This window comes from Perissodus microlepis, chromosome 5, assembly GCF_051167445.1.
Source record: "Perissodus microlepis isolate ML-2025 ecotype Zambia chromosome 5, ASM5116744v1, whole genome shotgun sequence".
Lineage (NCBI taxonomy): Eukaryota > Metazoa > Chordata > Actinopteri > Cichliformes > Cichlidae > Perissodus > Perissodus microlepis.
Window position 1 is genome coordinate 21,818,430 of NC_140465.1, and position 24,794 is coordinate 21,843,223.

Sequence of the window (24,794 nt, forward strand, 5' to 3'; positions counted from 1 at the left end):
GACCTTGTACCAGTCGGCTGAAAACAGAGATGACAGTCTGGTCCAGGCATCTGTCCCATATGGAATGTATGAATTATTCCAGGGGTAGCAGGGCATTGTTGGAGCACTCATCTTCACAAAGACGCCCATCTCTGAATGTCCATATTTAATTCACTCCTTTCAGCTGCTGAACTGTACAGGCTGCCGATATAATGAGTCCTTCCAAAGAGATTAGCCGCCCTGTCATCAATGCAACTCCCTAATTTCTCTGCCTGTGTTGTGGTGCAGGCTGCTCTAAATGGGATAAAGGGCCTTGGCCGGACACAGTGGGAGGAAGTGGCTTTTGTGTTGCAAGCAGGTGCAGTGGAATGACAGTTTGGTTTTTTGGATACGCACGTGTATGTTTCTCTGTGTGTATGTGCGTGCAGTTCTGTATCTGGCTAAGCTTGGAGGGTATGTGCTCCCTGAGTGCCTCTGAGATACACCAGGAACCTCTGGAGCTTGACTTGAACCCTCAATCACAGGGCTCTTCAGGGGTTTGCAGTAAATTCTTCAGGCGAATGGTTTTCTCTCCCCTTCGTCGTCCTCCTCCTCCCCCTCTTTTTTCTCTCTTTTTTTTTTTTGCTCACATCTGGTGAACAGCGCTAGCACCCCTGTCATCTTTTACTGCGTTGAGGTCATTTCCACCCTATCAGTAAAGTGGAAACACATGATGTGCAGGATTCGGCCTTAATGGGGTGGGGCTGGCATGGACCAGCACTGACACAGCTTTACAGCCAAGAACTGCCAAAAACGGCCTCTCTGTGAAATGCCTCCTACTTTAAAATTAAAACCATTTGGGGGTAAATAATATTAGAATGCACAGACCTGTTAAAAATCATCAATAAACACAAATAACTGCTATAATTAGTCACTTTAAAAACACACACACACACATAGGATGTGCACATGTTTTCCAGAAATGCTGCAGTGAGGTGGAGCTTCGTCTGCAAGAACAAAGCTGAAGTAACTCATGACGCTTTGAAAGTGCAATAAAAAAACTTACCAAGCATTGTTTAGACCTACACAATGATAAGTGTATAATGAGTACCAACTCCGGAAGACTCTTTTTGGAGTTTCTCTTCCTCTGTTCAGAGTTTTATTTTTGCTGTGAAATTCTTCTCTTAGTATAGGCTTTTTTTTTCTTTTTCTTTTTAACCGCATTATTGAATCCAACTGGTGAGCCGGGTACAGACTTTGGCACATGCTCCGGATAAAGGGTGCATCCTCGAGTTTAATTGGGATTCTCCTCTAGCACTAATGTGGATTCCCTTTAGTCTGTTGCGGCTCCATTCTTCTTATAACATTTTTCACAGCACAGCCCGCGGTGTTTGTTATTCTTCGAGATGAGCTTGTGTCATTTGTGAAAACTCAGCTCTGCCTTCTGACACGTTTTGCTTGATTTCTCCACAGTGCATCATTAGCATCGGATTCATCTCGCCACAGATTTGTTTTTAAGTCGGGCAGAAATTTTTTTTTCAAACCATTGACCAGTCTTTTTTTAAATTTTTTTTACCTGCTGATTTTAACTGTTAAAAACATTGTACGGTAATATTCCCAGATAATGTGCCGCTAAGGAATCTCAGTGGAATTAACAGTTTTAATGTAGTTTTACTGCCTCGCTACATGGATCTCAATGTGCCTCCAAGCAAATTCCAGTCACACTGTGGTTTCCATTTTGTGGTAGACAGAGCTGCAGTGTAAAAAGGGGTGGGCTACAGTCAGTCAGTTACTCTGACTGTCTGTGACCAGACTACGGGCAGGCAGAGCGGCTGCTCAGAGCAGCTGCATGGATTTTTATTTCTGCTGTCCAACAGGACTCCATCACAGACTGCAGCAGCACTCATTATTGAGGGCACACACTCCTGTGCTGCATGCCTCTGTCCTCATTACCTCTGCAGCAGCTTAGCTCTTTGCCTTTGTTCTCTCTCTTGGCCTGAAACTGGAGAATATGGAGAGAAGTGCTGAGGCTGCAGTTAGCTGGGCTGCCCACAACTTCTGCCGCACAGGAGAAAACATAGCGCAGACAACCACCACCCCCCTAAGCCCTCTCGTCTACATATTTTGACAAAGCCATCGCACAAGGGATGCTCTAGTTTGATTTATCACCCCGACTTGGATGTAGGCTGGTTGGATAAGAGCCTCGTTTCTTTGCCCTCGTTGCCCGTCTTTGTCTTGTTCGATTAAAATAGTTCACTCTTAGGTGTGTTTCGTGAGTTGGCCCACTGAACAAATGCCCTCAGGCCCATTCTGCTGTGTGAAAGGTCCCATAGACCTGCTGCTCAGAGGCATTAAATGGCAGCCGTGCAGAGTGGCTGGAGCAACAGTAAACTTTTATCACACTAATAACCCACAGACACAGCTAGCCTAATGGCTTTGCCAGCCATGGCAGGGGTTGCCTGCAGGTCAGGTTGAATTGCAGGACATAAATGGTAGGTTCCAACTGGTAGAACAAATAAAGGAAGAAGAATTAATAAAAGAGGGGGGGCGGGCATCCAAGCCTTGCAAAGGGGTTAGAAAGCCGTTATTGGAAGGACAGATAATCACCTTAAATTATTTGCAGTAATAGGACGCTTTTAATTTGACTGTTCTTTTATAGCAACGTGATCGGTGGCCTTTTAACCCTCTTTCCCACCCCACTCGGTTACCTTTCAAGCACTGGATTCACTCTGAGCCCTCAAAGGAGACAAGTCCTACACGAGTGACAAGTGCGTGAAAAGATCTGCGTTTGCCCAGTGCTCGGTGAAAACATCAGTCCGAGAAGTAGCTGTGCTAAAGAGAGGGTGGGGGGAACATTTGTTAATGGAGTTCGAACCTAAACTTTTCCTCAGATTCCTCTCTGCCTCTGGCTGAGGTGGACGGGTGTTGAGAGTGTTTGTTTTAAGTGAAGTCAGTGCTGGAACAGAATGTTGTGAACCGCAGGCCAGACTGTGGTTCTGCGGTTCAGCTCCGACCTGAATGCAGACGGCTCTGTTTGTTTTGCTTCCCCGTTTCTCAGGGAGAATTTTAGACGCTGCCAAAGTCCTGCGCTCACACCCAAGACACGTAAATAAAAGTCCTTCACAGGGGGAAAAAGAAAAAAAAAAAAGTACCTGGGTGTAGTCTCTCCATCTGGACTTCACCACCTCCCCTGGTGGAAGGGTACAGTTCCATACATATCTCATCTTGTAAAAGGGCTCTTTGGGAGATGAGATGGCATTGGATTGCGTCGGTGGCAGGATGTTTGTGTGTTGTCTTCCAAGCCTTTTCATAAATAGCAGTTGTTATGTTACCGAGGTCAACTGGTTTTACTAGACTAGAGAGGCAAGTCCAGAGGCAAGGAGGCCTCCCTACCATCTGGCAGCCATAAAAGAGGGGAGCAGAAGGTTTTTAGTGGGGCTTTATGGGATGGTGGGTTGAGACATTGAGGGGAGGAGAGACATGAGTGGATGGTGGACTCTGGTTGCCCTCGAGCTGCAAAGCTTCCCCTGCAGTCTGAATGACAGGTCAGAAGTTCATTGCCTCTTTCTCATCTCGCATCTGCCTGGTAAGGTGGAGGAGGTGAGGAGTTCGAGGGCAAAGGAGAGGACGTCACCGTGAAGTTGCTATTGCTGCTGTGAATAGAGATGTATTCTGGGCGAGACATCTGCATTTTGTTTTATGAGCCCGCTGTATTTTTAAAAGTGTTTCAGGAGACTATAGTCAGCTGGCCTGTTAGCTTGTTATGCTACACGGAGGACGAGACTGAAGTCCTACAGATGGTGCAGGATTATGTGGCTGCGTAAACACGGGTGATTCAATGACATGGTGTTGTTTGGGTATGCGTCACCCTCTCAAAGCACCCTGCTCGCCACAGAGTAACGAACAGTAAGTTGTTTTGGACAACTGCAGATCCAGGGTCTCTTTCTCTCTCTCCTTTTATCCAGAAACGGCTTCACAGTCAGGTGGTGGCTTCATTTTACCTTAAGTGGCAATTACAACATTGTTAAGCCTTGAAAATGGTCGAGCTCAAGGAGAGCAGGATGCTCATGGAGACTTCAGGGATGAAGACACTCCAGAGACTCTCAGTTGTGATTTCTTTTCCAGTTTTTAAGAGCCTGAGCTGGAGCTGTCTGGTCCATCTGAAGCTGGATTCCCAGCCTTATAGGTTTTCCAGAACGGGGTTATCATTGCAGAGGACTGTGCAGCTTTGCTGACTCTGGCACTGATACCTCCCATAGAGACTTCATTTGTTGTTATGCTGCAGCTGAGATGTGTTAACCCTTTAGCCCCTTTAGGATATTTAGCTAATGGACGGATATGCCACTCTGTTATTACTTACGCTAACCTTGTGCAACACTTCCATGTCACAACATGCACATACGTTTGCGTAATACGAACGCTCTAATTAAAAGACGGAGTAAAAGTCAATTTGCTTATAATATAAATTATGTATACTGACCTCTTTCTCTCACCAGTCTGCCACTGGGGTTTTAGACCCTCTGCTGCTTCATGCAGTCTGTATACGAAGACAAGAAAAGTGCTGATGGCGAAAGAATGAGAGCGTGTTTGGCAGGCACGCCCTTGTAGGTTTCTGTGTCACTCAGCTCTATTAAATTTTTAATCGTTTCCTTGCCGTGGTATAACGCTCAACAAGGCTCTGCTCACACAGTGTTTATGCTCTGTTCAATTCATAAAATAGGGGGAAAAGAAAGTAAAAAGTGGGATCTTTATTTTATTAAGATTTTGAAAAAAAAAATGTTAAGTTAAAATATTGTTTTCTCACTTATTCCCGACAAAACGCAGAAGTAGAAGCTGAACTAAAGCTGCTTTTAAGGGCTGCACTCACAATGAGATTAATCAATTAGCGGGTCGATAGAAGATGCGCTGCCAACTATTAATCCACATATAAATTCAGGTTATTTTTTTCAAGCACACATGGAAACTTAGTAACGTCAATTTAATTATTCAGTTATCCAGACAAAAAGTCAAACTGCTGATGAATCCGTGGCTTGTTGGAGTCGCCTCAGTGCCCTTTGAGGCAGACACCACAGTAGTAGTCATCATAATAATAATAACAATATTAATAGCTGCAATTTATAAAGCTCCACCCTTGGTGGTGTTACTGTCATTCCAAAGTCCTCAGTATGATTTATTGAAGTGTCTCCAAGAATTATCATGACAATGATCTTAAATATTCTCGATGCCAACATCGTTGATTGCACTTGCCAAACTTTAAAGAAAGCATCAAAGGCACCTTCAAAGGCAGGCGCAGTCAAAGAATCCAGCCACAGATTCACGGAGAGCCTCTCAGCATACTTTGGCCTATTTATCAGCTCGCATTTTGCGTCACGCGAGCGTCTCGAGCATTAGGAAAAGGAGTGAAGTAAAGCACAGGCTCTTGATTGAGAGGCTGGAAATGAGGGACTCTGCTCTTTCTTTAGTGGTTCCGTCCACTGCAGTGATTCAGGGGATAAAAATGTGGCCTGTGTCTCTTTAAGAGCGCTGGCCTGTCTGCAGAATGCATCAGTCCTGTGGAGCAGACACAGGCCAGCAGGAGGAGGGGGGTAAAGGGAGGAGCGTGGGGCTATGTAGAGGGAGGTATGAGGACAGGAGGGAACAGCCGCAGTCTGGGCTTCCAGCCTCCTGGCTAGACTGCTGAAAGTTATTATTGAGTTCCTGTGTAGGGCCTCCCCTCCCTGTGGCATACTCCTCTGTGTTCACTACAAGGTAAACGGCGAGTATGGGAGAACCAAACAGAAAAATTGGCAGCCTCCCATGCCCCTTTGCAATGACCTTATATGCAACAAATAAAGGATAATTTTGTTTGATTTGGAGTTTTTGCAAGGGTGAAACCTCTGAAAGACTCGCAAGACTTGAGAGAAACCACACATGCGCGTAGCCTCACAGCTGCCTGAGAGCAGCTGAAACTGTGGCCTAGCTCACGGTTGTCTTGAGTTACAGTTTAGCAGACATGTCCTGTTTTCTTAGGAATGGCCTTAACCAGTCAAGACATGAAGGTTGACGGCTCACCAATAAGAAAGCGGGGGGACTAAATCCTCGTCTGGCGTGCTAAATGATGAGTATGATTCAAGGACAGATGGTGGGAGGACAGCGTCTCCTTCGAGTAACTTTGTCTTTAGAGTAGACGAGGCATAATTTGCTGGAAAACGATGTGGTTGCATAAAGCTTGAGAACAGGACCGACTGCTTTCACAGCGCCGTTTTCGCAGGACTGTTTTCAGTGCTGCAGTACGTCGCGACTCAGAGATTTGCTGTCTGAGGAAAGGCCATGCAGATTACATACTTAGATACATCATGCCCTCCGCTGAGGCCTGTGCCTGCCTGCAACACTAATCCCTAGCTTGCCTCCCCTTTAGCGGCTACATTAGGGCCACAGAGCGCCTGCGTCCTTCCAACTCAGCCCACCAAGCGAGAGAGAGAGACAGACTTTTACATAATGCTCTGTTTGGTGCATTTGTTCCGAACCTGCTGCTGCTTTAAAGCAGAGCTCCTGCAGGTTAACCCAGCTGCTGCCTTTCCCACTTGCCATGGCTCCAGTCCATAAAAAGGCTGAACCCGTGCAGCACCTGAGGCTCGTCGGGAGCCCGCGAGACTACTTCCCCGCACATATCTTCTGCAGCTTATGTCACATGTTCGCCCTGATTAATCCCAGCATGTGCCTTCATTCATGGTCAGTGCGATCATTTGGCCTCTGCTTTAAAGCTGTCCCAGGCAGGGTTTTGCAGGAAAGCTGGGCGAGGGGGGAAAACCCTGGCGCTGAAATGGGTATTTTGTGGAGTTCTGTTTGTTGAGTCAGAGCTTATGGGCTCTACTGTTATGTGGTTGCCATGGAGAAAAACACAGGCTCTTGTGCAATAAAATCATCCAGGAAAAGACATTTCCAAGAATTTTTTAGAGTGAAGAAACAGACGGCAAATCGCAGAATTCATGAGGTGCTGCGGTCCACCACCCAGCCCCTTCAGTCCTCCATTTTAGAGCGCTCATATTCATTTTATGGAAGCGGCTCGGCTCGAGCCCTCTCACCTAATTATTTCTGTAAGCAGATATGTTTTCCTATGAATGGAGGAGGGACACAAAACCAGTGTTTAAGGATGGAATGTGTGATCTTAGGAACGGATGTTGTGGGTGTTTTATCCCCTATTTCCCTTACAGACAATTCCTCTAACAAGTGGAAACAAGTGAAATGCTATTTGATCTCTGTCAAATATTACTGTATACACACATTCACTGTGAGGTCGTCGTACATTTGAGCCAGATTGTTAGTCTGCCAGCGAGAGGAGAACATTTTCAGACGCCATAACTCGTAATATTGTTTTGAAAATAGGTTGACAGTTAATTAGTTGAACAAGTAGAAAACTTAGTGGCTTTCTTGTTTTGGGCGGGGTTTTTTTCCCCCATCTGGAGTCGTTCTCTTCAGTTACGTCAGTGCTCCTTATTGCTCGTTAATGTGAGTTCTTTTATTATTATTTTTTTTCCCTCACCATTTCCCGTCTATTTAAATGGGCCCATTAGCACATTTCAAATCGTGCAGCTTTCTGGTTGCGTTTCTTTTGCATCTGGGAAAATGCCTACTATGCAGCGCTGCAGTCACAAATGATACAATGTTACAGGCTTGGAGGCTAAATTTCAAGTTCAAAGATAATTAAAAAGAATGCCTTTAAAATTCCCATCAGGTGTCTTTTTAATAGTGTTTCACTGTTAAAATAGAAACGCCACTGGTGGAACAAAGATTAGCTCCTCTAAGCTGGTGACCAGGAAGGCTGCATTTCAGCTAAATGACCTAGAATGGTATCTATAAATTTCAGCAGGATTTATTACTTTGCTTCAACCAATTAGCTCCTGAGCATTTTCTCAGGATGTATACTGTGTTGGTGAAATTACATCTCATGGGACCCTGTGTGAGCAGTGACCCTAACTTCACCTCGCCCTCTCACAACTTTTATGGCCTCCTCCCCCAAATCCCCTTCTGCCCCCCCACCCCCACCCCCCTTCCGTCCCCTCACACCTCTTAACCTCTGGTATTCATCCCATTTTCATCTTTCCAAATAAACCTGCCACCTGCCCTCCTCTCCGCTGCCTGATCAGGGGGGCATGTGGTCATGTGGCTCGTATTACCGTGAAGGCACGGCGCCGCAAGCCGCTCCTCAGCTGGTCAGTGAGCTGCTTTAAAATTTTGAAAAATGACCATCCCCTCAGTGACTCATTGGTTACACTGGGTTTTTATGATCAGCTTGTACTTTAAATTGGCTGCGGGTAACTGTGCCGTAAGTTAGTCTTTCTCAGATATTCGGTAATTCCACAGCGAAGAGCCTGGTGAATGGTTTGAATGAAGATGAATGTATGACCGCTGCAATTATAACCCAGGCTTTGAGTCAGATCTGTGATAACCACCAAACTCGGGAGACCCTCAAAAGTCTTCTTAAAGATTAAATTGAACTCTTAATGATTAATTAAATATCTTCTTAAGCTAAGGTAAGTTTCCTGAGCAGTTGGGCATTTCAGTGAGGAAAGGTGTTATGTTTTGTTGACCAGGTAAGACGGTCAATGGGAACAAAGTGCAATACAATTGATTGGATTTCATTAAGTATATTAATAATATCGTGACTGCTGGGAACAATGGAAATGTACAATTCTGGCTAAAAATTGCATTATAGAATGTAAGGATGGCAATCCAATGTTGGTTTATGAAGAACTGCAAGAGAACATCCAAGGAAGTTGTGATATTATTTTGTGAAATAAATAACTGGCAACCCAAGTCAGTAATGAAAACGGTGGGAAGATACCAAAGTTTAATGAGAATAGCCAATTGATTAACGGGTATGGCTGTAGTTGGAAAGGGTACTGATGGTAGTAAGAGAAACGATGTGTGCCTTTAGGCCAGAATAGCAGAGGAGAGGATACTCGCTGGATGCTGAAACAGAATAAACCGAAGAATAAATAATTGAAATATCTCACATAATAAATAGCAAGTGAGGCGAAGCAGCCTGAATCGGTATGGAAACCACGTGCTTGGATTTGAAATTGGATGTTGCAAAACATGAGACTAATCTGGATGAAAGTACAAGCACATGGCACCAACTCAGATCTTTACAGATGTTATCTCCTTTCAAAATCGGACTGGAAGAGAATAAAATATACTGACAAGAATGAACCGCTGCAAACCTGGCAACCCATTGCCATTTAATACCTGTATGAGGACTTCAAGATTTACTATGTATGTTTTTTTTCATAATTGATATTTACAGCCCTGTTGTAGTTTAATAAATTGTAGAAATGGTGACTATAAATCCCATTTGACACTTGTGTATGTAAAATTAGGACGTAATTTTCATTTTTTCAATTTACATCCATATGTAAGCAGCGGTCCTTCAATTTGGAGGCCTGGCTCTTCCTCAACAATGCCGGGCTCCCAGGCCGCCTCCTGTGCAAACCTCACAGTCTCTGCCCTGTGAGGGAGGTGCAGTGGAGTCTTCTAGTACCAGGTACTGGGAGTGATATAATGGTCTGTGTATTTGGAGCTGTTTGTGTTTGGGTTACGGAGAGGTTATCCGGTGACATGTTAATCGTCAATCTGCCTTCTTTGCTGTGGCATTAGTATTAATCTGCAGGATTAAAACTCAGCCAGTCAGACACTGGACTCACAGTCTTTACTGTAGAGCTTCGCTAACAGCGAGAGAGCTGTGCACACATCCCTGGGTACAAGCTGGAATGTACTTATCGGCATTTACAGTTGGATGACATCAGTCCTCTGATTAGATGATGTTTGTTAACACATCGGAGTGTTTTGGAAGTAACAGAGTCCGTTTTTATCAGAGATTTTCACCCGTGTCTTTCATCACTCAACAGTCACAAATCAACAGATTTTCCACTGACTCCTTCCCCCTCCTTTTTTTTTTTATTCCCACATAGTGTAAATAACTATTTTCTTCATTCAGTCTGAAAGTATTTTCATAAAGACATAATTTAACAACTGTAAGCATATAAGGGTCAGTTTATCCAGCATGGTAGGTACTTTCCAGCCAGCATAAACCATTTTGCCTTTCTTGTTTTTGACAAGAAAATGAGCACATTGAGACCCTGATGACTGAGAGATGCTCACGGCCTAACAGAGAGTCCATAATATGCAGCTGAACTGCATGCGATGTACCTCTTTTATGGAGTAAAAGATATGGTATTCTGACCTCTGCTGCTCCGAGCAATTTTTAAATTGCTGGAAAGCCTCCATAAATGAAGCCTACTGATACACCTACAGATATTTTTTTTTAGTTGCTCTATCAAAAATTAATGTCAGCACCATTGTCTTGAGCACCATGTTTTTTAATTCTAGATTTTTTTTTTTTTTTTTTTACATTTATAGAATGGAAATTATTGCAGTTTTTTTTATTAGATATTTCAAATTATTTTCAACAATTCCAGCTTTTGTGTTTAGAAATCACCTCCTTGTTCTTTTAAGACAACAAATCTGCTGTCGCTGATGTTCAACATCAGGGCTGCTCAGCTAACGGCAGATTGAACGTGTTGTCGGTAAGTAAGAGGTGTAAATGAGGGTGATATTTGCAGGTCTTTTAACTTTAAGAATATCAGTAATCATCTTAAATGAATCATATTTGTGCTTCAAACTGTGACGTAAAATCGAGGTTATAGATCACTTAAAAACACACAAGTGCACCACCGCCGGAGAATCAGATGAGGGTCAGTGTAATGCCAAGGGATTAAGCTTGCATGGCAATGCCAGTGCTGGCACTGCCGTACAACACAGATAAAGTTCTGTGAAGGCACGCACACACGTCTGAAACTCGGGATACGGCCACGCTAACGCAGTGATTTTCTCTGCAACGCTGGTGCATTAAATGAAGTAATTAGGAAATATATTGATCCGTTTGTGGTGTTAGAATAACAGTGAAAGGGATAGAATTTCTCCTTTTAGGTGTTGGAAGTACTTTGGAGCACATGGCTGTCTGGTAACCATTTTGGTTGGCCGGACAAAAGCTTTCTCACAGCTTTCCCTTCAATTCCAGAGCACTTAGACAATCGAAATCTGGGGTGATGCTTATAAAACTGCCTGGTTGCAGCTCTTTTTTTTTTTAAATGACAAAGTATTTGCTTTAAGTACCATTCAAGTCCACCCATATGTAGTGAGTATTGCCCATAGACCCCTTTTTATTTCTATGTGTGATGCTCTCAAAAGTTGTGTGAATATATTTGATGTTGATTTGATGCATTCTGGTTATCAAATTATTTTCCGTTTACATAGAGTGAGTCATAGCTCCTTCTCCCTCCCTCTGTCTTTCTCGTTAACCTTCATCCCCTCTGGTCCGGACTGCTCTTACATTATTATAAGTGTGCTAAATGTTATAGAAACATAAAGGCTTTGTGTCTGTGCATACGTGTGGTATGTCCCAGTGAGATCGTGGCACAGAGCGAGTGTTTCTTTGCCCGCGCTGGTTTGTAGATACTGCCTCGCGTCTTGCTTCAGATCTGGTCTGATTTCTAACTCTCTTATTCCAAGAGTACAGCAGGGGGGCTCAGACAACTATCTGCTGAATTTGGCACTATGTGTGTCTAGAAATACACCAGTCACAGAGCACGTTTCATTTCCTAAGATAACTTTGACTCACAACCATACCGAACATGCTCACCCTAATAAAATATAATCTGCAGCGCTATCTGCTTCACGTCTTTTAGTCTCGGGTTTCCATATCTGTTGAAATAACTTATGAGTGCTTCCTAGTGTGAGGTCATCCTCTGAGGGAGAGAGTGATTTGGGCACCGCTGTCAACACCGCTGTAAGAAAGGCCGGCGGGCATGTCCCCGTTGTTATGGTTGCCATGTTTGGACCTGACTAGGAATTCACATTCAGTAGTACAGTAATCTTTCTTTGTGTTTGCTCTCACCACCGAGATGATCTTTTCATGCGCAAACAAGCAGTTCGCTTCATTCGGGAACAAGTTTTTTCACGATGAGGACCGTAAAAATGAAACTTGTCATCAAAAGATTAGAGAGTTTATTGTGCCCTAATATTTTTTCATCCGCATTTGCATGTGATGTATGATGGCATTGAAAGAGGCGAATTAAACCCAACAGAATACAAGTGCAATCTTTACTATAAAAATCTCTGTCCATGCCAGACTCTTAAAACTCTTAAAAGTGATGTAGGACTTTTTCTATCAACCCCCTCCATGAGTAGGACACAATACCTATCAAAGGAGGCAAAAGCGCCATCCTTTTACTGCTTTTGGTTGTGCAATTGAGGCATGAATTTTCTGAGAGATTTTCCACCCTGTGGTTGACAGAACCACCTCCTGACAGAACTGCAGTAACCAGTTCTTTTCTGCATTTTAACCCTTTATTTGACAGCAGTGGACAGTGACTGCAAAAGACTAGAAAGATAATGACAGGGACCCTAAGTGCTTGGCTATTCAAATGACCCCATAGGGAGCCACGAAATGCTGAAAATATTATTAAAATGTTATTATTCTACAGCCATGGCATTGTGAAGTACATGCAGAAATGTCAAAGCAATAGGCGTGTATTTGCACTGTCAAAACACGAAAAGATGACATTTGCATGTAAGGATACAAGCAACATTGTCATTAAACAGCAGGTCTGGATTTGCCCATTGTAGCATTGCTTATATGCAAAATTGTTTTCGCATTTTTTTTTTCTCTTGTGGGCACATAAAATCAAATTTGCACTTATTGCAACTTCAAAGTCAAGTATTTTGCCACCGAACTGTAATCAGTACAACATCCTGTTCTATTTTCAGCAAAGTAAAACTTAAAGACTGGGTCTTAAAATATTGTTACGTTGTCAGGATTAATAAGTGAATGATATTATTGCACTGTTTTGCTCCTCTGCCATTAAGCTATATGTGTCAGGCTGTGTGCATCTGATGAGATTTTCCACCTTTAGGAACACCAGCTTGTCCTGCATCTTCCTCAGACCTCATCAAGTCTCAATCCCAAAGACAATTAGGACAATCCAATAAGCTCCGCTATAATGCCGTCCTTATGCCTGGCCCTGCGGCTGTCTCTGTGTGGCTACGCTGCCATGGCTCAGTTCAGCCACGTAAACAAAATATTCTCAAGCAGAGACACAGTAAATTGATAAATTAAGCTAAGCTTTAGAGAGGGGAAATGAGAGCTACCCCGGTATCTGTGTGGAATATGGGATGAAGTTTCAGGGATATTCTGGGCAGACACCAATAATACTTCCCCAGCTGTTACAGTGACCACAGGGCTTTATATAAATCAAGGGACTGTCGTACAATTTATGCAGCGAGAGCCGAATAGAGCGCTCAAGGCATCCCTGTGACCGTCCACACCAAACCATAGGGATCAGATTACCAAAACTAGTATTCCTTCACTTCCAACTAAGGCTATTACCCATGTGAGCCATGCCAGTTGGTGTGCCCTTGAGTGAGACAGCGCCCCAGTAAGCACATGTCGATCTGGGGATTACATTCAGGGGTTTAGGAGGGGAAAGGAGGCCGTAATCTGAAACTGTTGTGTCTTGTTGCTGTGCACTTTTCTTAATGCCATGCTATCATGCAGCATACATTGGTGTTGTATGACTGGGGCCCTGCAGGAAGTTCAGCTATTTTGGTCTTACCATATGAGTGTTGCCTCATGTTTTGTTTCTTGATAATTTCATTGCAGTGTTTTTTTAGTAGCACAACAGATGCTAGGGGTTTCGGTTTTACCCTTTCAGCAGATCCAACAGGCTTATTAGCTCTTAGCGTTTTGTTTTGTTGCTCAGAGATTATTCATGCCATTTTTATTCTTTTTTTATCTAGCCACTCTGCTTACCAGCACCCAAACACTCGCTTAATCACATGATATAGATATATAAATTGTTTATTGTAATTTTGTTGTATAGAGCCAGGCAAGCAGTTTTATATTCTTCCCAGTCTTTATGCTAAGCTAAGCTAAGCTACCTAGAAACTGGCTCTAACGCTAACATATTTCACTGACAGATAAATAAGAGAAAGAGATCATAATCTTCTCGTCGTGCATCATTCCTAAAGCTATAGATAACGATAATAACTCTGTTCTCACCTAATCTTTTTTTTATAGACAGAGAAACATGCAAAGAAACAGGTTTTAAAAATGGCATGAGCACTTGCACTTGGACCCTTGCTACTTGCATATTATAATTTTGGTTTAACCTCCACATCACCGGTTTAGATGATCTCGCTAAAACCCTGTGTCTGTTCACCCTGCCTGATTGGTCGTGTGTGCGTTTTTGCTAACGTTAGAAATGACAAAGTTAGAATAATGGGGATAGGTCAATTGATTAATCCAAATTGCCCATAGGTGTGAATGCGGGAGTGAATGTGAGAGCGAATGGTTGGCTGTCTCTGTGTGTACGCCCTGCGACAGACTGGCGACCTGTCCAGGGTGTACCCTGCCTCTCGCCCTATGACAGCTGGGATAGGCTCCAGCGCCCCCGCGACCCTGAAAAGGATAAGCGGAAGCGAATGGATGGATGGATAGAATAATGGCAACAACCAGAAATAGTTTCAAACTTCAAGAGTTAGGGTCATACATTTTTACACACACTCCAATCAGCTACCTCTTCCCTCTTCATCCACCCACTTTCCTGCCTGCTACGCATCCATTCATGCTTTCATTGATCCTCTCACATCCCCCTCCATTCTCACTTCCTCCTCTGGCGTCTCTCACTAATGGCAGATGAAGCGTGCGTCGAGAAAATAGCCCTTCACAGGGGCTCTGTGGACGCAGTCCTTTTCCAGTGCTGGTATACTGCTATGGAGAAACTAAGGGATTAAACTTTAATCTCCATCATCTGCAGTATGATGCTTGCTGACGTCAACTGACCAAGTTAACCATGTTAAGATTAGGCTTTTCCCCCTCGAGCTGAACGCCGGTCCCATATCACCAGTCACTGAACAAATATTGTTGATTACATCCATGTTCAAGTAAAAAAAACGGCTCAGTCAAAATCACGCTCCAGTTGGCGTGATGACGAGAAATCGTGATTCATGCAGGTCGAGCGCTGCGCTCTTTGAACAGATATCGATATGCTTGTGTTGTGTGTGTTTGCCACGCCGGGATAAGATTGTGGGGTGGAAAAAAACCTGGAGCTTATCTTTGTATTGCCACGCCATTATGTAGCACTAATTAAAAAATAAAACATGCCTGCTCTTGCCCTTCTGCTATTAGACCCTGTTTAGCCTACAGGTTTGCTTTGAACCGCTCCCTCATTACAGCGCCTCAAAGAAATATCATACAATAGTGAGTTGAAAAGGGCAATGCTTGAATGGAGTCTGAAAGGGGAGGCTGTACTTGGCCTTCAAGTATACATTCCTTCAGCTCAGTGCTTCCTCTGTGGTCCCCCCTCTTCTGGCCCACCTCCCCCCTCCCACTCAATTCTCAGTTCCCACAGGGGACGCAGCCAAAGCAAACTCCTCAGAGGAAGTCTCCCTCTCCTTCCAGTGTGAGAGAAATGGGGATGGATGTCCTATCTGGGCCTGCGAGGCAATAGGATGTATAAGGGGGGGGGTGTTTTGACTCCATGACCATGCTATGTCTATGATGTGGTGATGAGTAAAGCCCATGTGGCTGCTCTCCTGTGAGGTCAGTGTCATATTTAGCCAGTAGGTCCCTTGTGGTGTCTGGGAGTGTCTGTTTTCTGGCTCTATTATGTCTAGTGCTCGTAGCCTTCCTGGAGCTGCAAACCTCAGGGTAGAAATAGTACCAGACAGGCAGACATCCTTTGTCAGGAAAACAACAGTCACGGCAGTAATTATAGAGTCTTATTACACCAGGGCAGCAGTTCTTAGAACACCACCAGCCTTGAGTCAGGCAGGTGAGGGGTCGAGTCACCACTGCTAAACACAGTCAGGAGGTTAGTCTAGGTTAAAAGAACTACCTTACAGTAGCAAATCCAACCAGCGGGCTTGTAAATGGGTGTGTGTGTGTGTACCGTGGTGACTGGTTAGACGGGTAGAGACATTTGTAAGGCAGGCAGACTGGAGGGGAGTGTCCAGACAAACATGTCATGTACACCTCATAAAGCTTACAAATGTAGGCTCAAATCAAACCGGGAAGATCTAGAAAATGTCAGAGTCACAGATTCCAGCCATAATTTCCTCACGTCCTCATTTCATTATTTTTACATTGCAAATTTAGTCTATTTAACACTCAAAAGGTCAAAGTTTCACTAATCTACAGCGATATAAAGGGACAGACGCGGAGATCAAAGGCTTAAACAACCTAAATGATTTACTAGAACAATTGAGAACTACTCACTTGTGACGGTAAGCAGTTTCCTAATAGGTGAAACTGTAAATTAACGCAATTCAAACGTGGTATCTATAGTTCAGGTATGCAGTGCCAGACCTGACTTAACACCTCCACCCCTAACCGCACTTTATCACACACACTCACTCCATACCCTCCCACATGCACATATGCGTGTCTACACCCGCAGCCACCCACTTCCCCACATGTCCCAACACCCACTCATAGCAGTGTGAGCGCACACACGCTCGCTCACGCAGAGTCTGGCTTCGTGCTGCAAATCTGTGAGACGTGATTCATTACCGGCTGGGCTTCCTACTAAATGAAGTTTATTGTTAATATCCGTCTCCAGGTGATCACAGCAATTGGCGATTAAAGGTTGCACAACTACACCAAAGGGAGTGTTTTCTCATTGAGGATTTTGAAGGTAATCAGAGTAATCGTTTGTCTCGAATCGCACGCGCAGACAAGGAGATGGGAGTGTTTGCCATTCCTGGAGGCAGGATGTCATAGTAGTGAGTAAGAGAACGACCCGGCAGGTCTGTGCTGGCCTCCGTGCCTGCCTAGGTAAACATATCCTCTGTCTGACAAGTGCAGACCTGGTTGAGGATGTTCGCTATCACAGCACATGGATCTGCAACTTGCCACACACACGCATACGACATAGATAAAGGGGGGAAAAAGCTTGTGAGATTCAGTGTTTTGTGGCACTTAACAAGGCAGATGCTTCTTCCCTCCTCAGATTTTCAGCTCGCCCTCAAACAGCACATGACTCGGCAGCTCTGTGTTAAAGTGCAGCCGTTTTAGAACACTTCTACTCGATCGCCTGTCAGATCTGAGTGCAATTACTTTAATTTGTCTTCCTCTCTGTCTGCCTCTGTCTCTGGACTGCAATATTTCTGTGGTTCGAGGAGTCGATCTTCTCCACCTGACGGCGCCTCTCCTGCCTGGCAGGGAGCAATGTAGCCTTACTGGCTGCCAGCCAGACCAGCTTGAGTGTCTGCTAAGCTCAAAGCCCTGCTCTCACACACACACGCACACACACAAACATGCAGACATGCCAGGCTCTGTTGCTGAACGCTTGCACAGATGCATCGTCTATCCTCCTCGCCTCTCTGAGACTTCTCTGCAATATTTTCTCATTCTGTGACCTTCTGCTCTTTTACTGTAAAACATCTCTACATGTGCTGACAAATTGACGAGTTGCTCATGAATAATGCCATTTACAGTCATACTGTAGCATTTTTAGAAATTGTGTGGTTTTTCTCAGCTGTCTATGATGTGCCGTATCTCTGCCTGGATCGTGATGATTAATCGTTTACTCCCCTTTTCTCCCTTGTCAGTCTCCCAGCCCCATCCGAGCCAAGAGGTCCAAATTCGACAAATTGCAGTCAGCTGACAAAGACAGGAAACCCGATTGGCTCCAGTCACTGTCAAAGTCTGCACACAAGGTTTGTACACTATATGTCTGCGTAACTTATGTGTAATTTAAAAGATTAAAGATCCTAGGAGTGACTTTAAAGCATGGCCTCTCTTCATCTGGCTTCTTTGAATGAACTCATCATGGCTGATTCAATGTTCTAGCAGCAGTTTTCTGAGTTTATACAAGCTTGTTGTGTTGTTGTGTTGCTTCAGGATCTGAAACAGGTCCAACTAAAACAGAGGCCCTCTGCTTTCCGCCCCTGGTCTCCTAAGCCAGCAGAAAAAGAGAAACCGGCCAAGAATGAGGTGGAGAGGTGAGCCTTCCAAACAAAAGATGTCACAGTTTTGGTTTTAAGTACAGCTTAAAACTGTTTACAGTTCCTCTTTAATCAAGCCCTTTTTTTTTAGCATTTAAATGCTTTAAGTCTGGCTGTGTTTATTATCCTCACAGGTCGTGCTCGAGGAATCAGGAGACACACAATTTGGCATTTGCCCACCTGGCCCCTGCGGTCCATCCCAAGGACAGCAACACTCCTGACAGGGGGACAGCTGCCATTTCCGTGCAGGAGCTGCATAATGGTGACGCACAGCCTACAACAAAGCCGGCCCACTCCAGCAACACCAACCGAGCCGAAGACATGGACACAGATGGAGAGATTGATGTGGATGACTGTGATGATGGTGAGTACCACCCACCATCTTTTCTGTTTTTTTTTTGAAGTGTAATCACAAAAATAAACTGTAGTTGAGCTTTAGAAAAAACGTATATAGGGCACAGACTCTTCGATTCCAACTTTTATTGCACAGTAAAGGAGCAGGCTTGTTCATGGTGATTCCTGTGCAGCTGCGCCACCTGGTGTCAAGGGGGGAAAGTACAAGAGGAATAATGGCTTTCTATTTATGTAGCAAAAAATGCAAATATTTGTAGCAAATAATTAAAGATGCAAAGCAAGAAGAACAAGTGAACATCAATGATCTTCTGCTTTTCGTAACGCTTGTCTTCTCTGTTAGTGGTTATTTGCAGCATCTCAATTTTATGTTGAGTCTTTGAGAATCACAACACTAATATTGTTGGGGTTTCATCACGATCTTAATAATAGAAAACCTCTCTCTGTCCTCAGGTCCAGTGCAGTCTTCCTCCCTGGCTTCACCTCCGTCTGCCTGCACCAGTGTGTCTCAGACTCTGACTCCTCAGAGCATGGCTCGGGCTCAGGAGAGGCCTTCCTGGCTGCCAGGGACTGTTTGCCCAGAGATGGACACCATGAGACAGATGCTGTATGCTGGTCTTGACACCAAGGAGGCGCGGGAAAAACTCCTGCAGGAGATTGTCAGGATGAGAGTGAAGCAGGAGGAGAAGCTGGCAGCTGCTCTTCAAGCTAAACGCAGCCTTCAGCAGGTAACCCGTGAGACCAATCTCACCAAAACTAAATAATATTAAAGCTTCACTGGATTTCATTTTCACAACTCTGATGACTCGAATGTTTTTGCAGGAGCTGGAGTTTGTGAGAGTGGCTAAGAAGGGGCGTCTTCGCGAGGCCATCGAGGCCAAGCGCAACCTGCGAAAGGAGATCGAACGCCTTCGCGTGGACTGGGAGAGGAAGATGAGGGATGCGGAGGAGTCTTGTGGGCGGCTGAAGAGAGAGCTGGAGAGAGAGAGACAGCAGCGAGTTTGCGATAAAGGCTGCGAAGCCGAACGCCTCCGGGTCAAATACTCTACTCAGGTGAGATGCCCCCAAGATGACCAAAGCCAGCGATAGCACTAGAAAATATTGTGCACTCGGTTGTGGTTATTGATCCCATTCCTTGGCTGCCGTTCATTTAATCTTGCTGCTTCCTGTGTTGCGCAGATTGAAGAGCTTCATGTGCAGCTGCAACAGGCAGAAGCCGATCGTGAGCAGCTGAGACGGGAGCTGCAGCAGGAGAGAGAAGCTCGACAGAGCCTGGAAAGCGTCGTCAAAGACCTGCAAACCCAGCTGGCCCTGCAGGCCGGCGGCATCCTTCCTGGAGAATGCAAGGACACGAGCACAGAGGCGCACAGACAGACCGCACAACCCACCAACGGATCCTAAAGTTGCACATTTAAAACGAGACAGAAAGATTCAGTAAAAGGAGCATGTTTAAGGGGAAAAAGAAACGAAGAGTGTTTTTGGTTGGGGGGAAAAAATTAGTCATATACATTATGATACAGTATACGTCATTATTATTATGACATTATGAATTTTATCAAATGAACTGGAAAGCAGCACGATGTCCGAGCATGTAATAGAGCGTGAAACTGCGAGAGACTTTCTTCAGCGATGGAAAACCACATCTTTCCGGTGACGTCAGAGCCTGCGGTCAGACACCCGACGCCGTGCAAGGATTTCATTTCAGTATAAGCTATTCTAAGATGTGCAAATATAGCTACATAACACTACTTGAATATGAAGGGAAGAAACACGTTGCGCCTGGTGAGCAGTTGATGAAACTCTTGTTGCCACAATATACTGGTACACACAAAGGTGTCATTGCAGACCACTGGAAACAAGAGACACGAGTTTACCACTATTTACTTTTAATATCCGCTTGCTTTTTATAACTGTGTAGAGGATGTCCTTTTTAAGAAATTCCTGCTTACGCAGCACTGTTATTCCACAAGCAACAAAAAAAAAAGGAAAAAAAGAAAAACATTCATATATAAACATGTACGCATGTAAACCAGCTTATCTACCTTTTGTATTTTATAAGCCTGAAGTATTGGAGGTTCTGTGGGCTGCCTTCAGGTCCACCACTGTTTTATTCTTAGATATTTTATGGAAGTATTACGTTTTTCGTTTTTTTTTTTTTGTTGTTGTTGCTGTTATCCAGTAATGTTTTTGGCTAAATAAACAATAAGTTAGATGAAACTTGCCCACATTAGTCTAGTTAAATCTATAAACACTCCTAAAAGAGAGGAAGAAAAAAATACTCTCAGTAGTTTCTGTTTATGCTAAAATGCGGTACTTCTGATTTTCTATGGAGTATTATAAAATAATTTATATTTTAGCGATAATTTGCTGCCTATCGATAACACACATTCATTTTTCGTCACCGGCTTTAGGGCTCTTAAATCAACAGTTGCTGTTTATATGAACAACATTTCTACATATATACAGAAGTATGGAGATATATTTTTTTACTTTAAGAAAAAGGAATTGCACTTTTTAAAGAAAGAACCTTGCATTGTGCATCGTATTCCCTGTTACATTTTTCAAATAACAAGTTAAACATGGACTTTAAATTTAAATACTTTCCCTCAGTATCCCCTGATGTAAATACAATTATAATGTAAATAAGATATCGGTATGGTATGGTATGGTATGTTTGCTTGCTCCAGACTTAAATTGATTGATTATGAATATTATTTTTTGCTCTTACTTGAAACCAAAAATAGACTATATTTGGATTTGTAAACTGCAGTTTCTTTGTTCCTGATCCCTGAGCATCATTGCAATCACGGGGCATTCACCAGAACAGACGGACTCTTTTTATTTTAAACCACTCTTTTTGTTTTGTGAACTTCTGTAGTTTTGTGGGTTTGACCCATGGACAGAATATTACCATTTCTCTGTTGATTGTTGATCTTTTTTCTAAAAAGCGCTTTGCTATTTGATTTCATATTGATTTCATATATATATATATATATATATATATATATATATATATATATATATATATATATATATATATATATATATATATATATATATATATATTACAGACCAAAAAACTGAAAAATGGATTTTAATTCTTTGCACCTCCGGCTCCGTCATCAGGTAGAGTAGAAATGACACTTTCTCCTGGTTTAAACTTTAGGTGGTCTCATATGTTTTAGAGAAGAAAACACTTTTATGTCTTATTATAATGATACCCTCGCTCAGTATTTGTTGGGTACAGTGTAATAGCACTATCCATTTTGTTAGCTGATAATGTTGTAGTTTTGGTTTGGAACTGGGGTTTCATTCGCCTCTTGTTTCAATGTTTCCTTTTTCCTTCGGATGACTTGTATAATACCCATTAAAATCTAAATCAATCCTTCTTCTGAGAACTTTGTTTTTTCTCACCGTTAAAGATTTGTGTGTTGTTGTGTGTGGTTTTACTTTTAGCCACTTTGGGAACCTTTGTCCGTCCGTCTGCAGCGTCCACATATTTGTTCCAGACTGAAAATAAATTTACAGAGATTATTGCGTTTCCCAGAGGATGAAGATAATGACTAGAAGCCATTAGTCTTGCTCTGCTCTGTGGAAGGTTTTTTTTTTTTTCAGCAAATAGCAGCAAAACTGAAGTAATTCCCATCAGCCTCACACATAAAAGTTACGTGTATGTAAGAGTTTTATGGTAAAAATCTAACATTTAAAATATTAAAGTAAAGTGCTCGCTGTCACTGTTCATTCAGTACACCTGTTCAGCTCTTCATTAATACCAATATCTAATCAGCTAATCAACCTAATGCATTTCAGCATGTAGATGTGGTCAATTTGACCTGCTGATGTTAAAATGAAGCATCGGGATGGGGAAGAAAGGCGATTTAACTGATTTCAAACATGGCCAGACATGCTGGTCTAAGTATTTCAGAAGCTGACGAACGACTGGGATTTTCCATCCTTAACCATCTCTAGGGTTTACAGAGAACGGAAAAAGAAACAATATCCAGGGAGCAGCAGTTCTCTGGGAGAAAATGCTTTGTTGATGCCTGAGGTTAGAGGGGAATGGCCGACTGTTTCTAAGTGCTCTTGTTACAAGCAAGGTATGAAAGAGAGCATCTCTGAATGCACAGCACGTTGAAACGCGAAGCAGATGTGCTACATCAGCAGAAGACCGCACTGGTTGCTACTCCTGTCAGCTAAAAATGGGATACTGAGGCTATAACTTAAACATCCTCAGAGTGGAAAAATGTCGCCTGGTCTGACGAGTCCTGATTTCTGCTTCAACACTTAAATGGTGGCGTCCAAATTTGGCTGAAACAACATGAAAACATTGATCCATTTTACCTTGTATTTAAAGGTACATGCTGCTGGGAGTGGTGTAATTGAGTAGTGTTTTCTGTGTATTATTGTAGCGCTGTTGTTGTGTATATAAATAAAACTGAATTGTTTATTTCATTATAACAAATGATGATCACATAAATCACTTTATGACCACAGTGCACTCATCCCCTGATGGCTGCTTCCAGCAGGATAACGCACTGTGTCAAAAACTCAGATCTTGTTAAACTGAATTCTTGATCATAACAGTGAGTTCACCATACTCAAATGTCCTCCACAATCACCAGAATCTAATCTAATAGAGCCCCTTTGGGATGTGGTAGAAGGGGAGATTCATATGATGAATGTTTCCAGCACCTTGTTAAATCTGTGCAATGAAGGCAGTTTCTCAAGGAAAAAGGTGGTCCAGCTTGGAACTAGTGAGGTGTACCTACCAAAGTGCCCACTGAACGTAGAAAAATCATAAATGCATAAAACTCCATTTAGTCCACACATGTACAATATAATCATAGAGCCTGAGAGTTACAACACTTTGTAAACATGAGAAGACAACATCTTTCAAGAGTCCATGGGTGAAGAAGAGAATGCGTGGTCGTGAATCAAGGGGGAGACAACAGAATAAAGGAGGATGGCAAAAGCATACGCTGTAGTTCTTCCCCCATTAGCGTGCTTTTTGTCCCACTCAAGTAACATGCAAATGAAAGGAGTTCTTTTGCCATACAAAGTAGAATGTAAAACCCAGTAAAATAAACACCTGAAGAGTATCCACCCTGATACACCACAGCAGTACAGAAGCCATTCATTGACACAAAGCTTTTATTTTGACTCAAATGTGTTTCCCTGCACGCGCGTTTTGGGAAATGTATCTTCCATAGTGCAACCTTAAAAAAGGTTTCAAAAATACTCAGAAGCAATTGAGAAAACGTGAAAATGTCCATGTTTCCTTTCACAGCTTTTCTCAGTTGCTTTAGAATATTTCTCAACACAGTTTCGATGTTCCCCGAAGTGTTGATGCATTTCCCAAAGCAGCTCATGCGTTTAGCAAAACACCACAGTTCTGCTGGATGCATGAGCTTTTTCTAATGTCACTGAATGAGTTATTGCCAGGTTCCTTTGACATTGTGTAAGCATGAGTGGTCAAAATATTTAGCCATTTTCTCAGAATGAAAGCCTGCTGTTCCAGACTGTCTTTCTGTGGCTGACTAACTGCTATTGTGTGGTTTCACGTTCAATTATTCTATTAACATTTTATGACAATTGCAAATAAACTATTTTATTTGTCCTGCAATGATCTCACAAAACTTTTACACTGCACAGAACATTACCATGGAGACCATCAATACCAAGAACATGAACTGTGGTAAGAAAACAGTGCAGTGCTGCAACACTGAACAGCCCGTTGCTTCTGTCCCTTTGGACACCAGTTCTTACTGGTGTCCAAAAGGACGCCTGATTCTCTCCCTTGCAATGCAGCAAAGCCAGAACCACAATGTGCGCCACATCCACCCTCTGCATTCTACACCTACACACATCCTTACATCTCTTCTTCTTCCAAGGCAGAATTGTTGCCTCCAGGAATGTTTATCTGAGGAGGCTCCTACATGTTTATTTGTACTTTGATTTATTTTTTAAGAAGCACAAAGACACAACCAATAACTGTAAACCAATTGTAGACATTTGTATTTAAGCTTCTGAAACCTTTGCAGATAGCTAGACCCTTTCTCTTGTGTACAAGTAAAAATATTGTGAAAAATTTCACATACTGGTTTGACAGCTTCACCTGCCATTTGAGAAGCGTCTGCTCTATGTCAGACTTTTGCCTCTAGGGGGAAATCACTGCACACAGTATGACGATACTTCAAGCTTCTTAAAACCTTAATGGCTCTAGTGGTAAAGCCTAATACTGTGTGTCATAAACATGGTTATGAAATCTACTTTAATGTCCATATTCTGTAATAACTTGAGTTAATGAGTTAATTTATTTTAACTCATAGGTATGGTTAAAATAAAATGTGCAGCCACCGTGTCCCACTGTCTTCCTTCAGAGGCTTACTGGAAAATCCCTCTATGAAAGCAAGGCTGAAGCCTCACTCCGGGATTACAGC

The 24,794-nt window shown here is 43.1% G+C and overlaps 1 protein-coding gene across 1 annotated transcript in view; it reads left to right on the top strand.

The window, feature by feature from the left end:
* skib (SKI proto-oncogene b) overlaps nucleotides 1-20,278 on the top strand; it is a 29,634-nt gene extending 9,356 nt beyond the window's left edge. The window contains exons 2-7 of the mRNA XM_084928770.1: nucleotides 17,608-17,715; nucleotides 17,900-18,000; nucleotides 18,138-18,367; nucleotides 18,808-19,082; nucleotides 19,177-19,407; nucleotides 19,534-20,278. Of these exons, the coding sequence (XP_084784896.1) occupies nucleotides 17,608-17,715; nucleotides 17,900-18,000; nucleotides 18,138-18,367; nucleotides 18,808-19,082; nucleotides 19,177-19,407; nucleotides 19,534-19,755 (1,167 nt within the window). The 3' untranslated portion in view covers nucleotides 19,756-20,278. The remainder of the gene's footprint in view (nucleotides 1-17,607; nucleotides 17,716-17,899; nucleotides 18,001-18,137; nucleotides 18,368-18,807; nucleotides 19,083-19,176; nucleotides 19,408-19,533) is intronic.
* The last annotated feature ends 4,516 nt before the right edge of the window (nucleotides 20,279-24,794 follow it).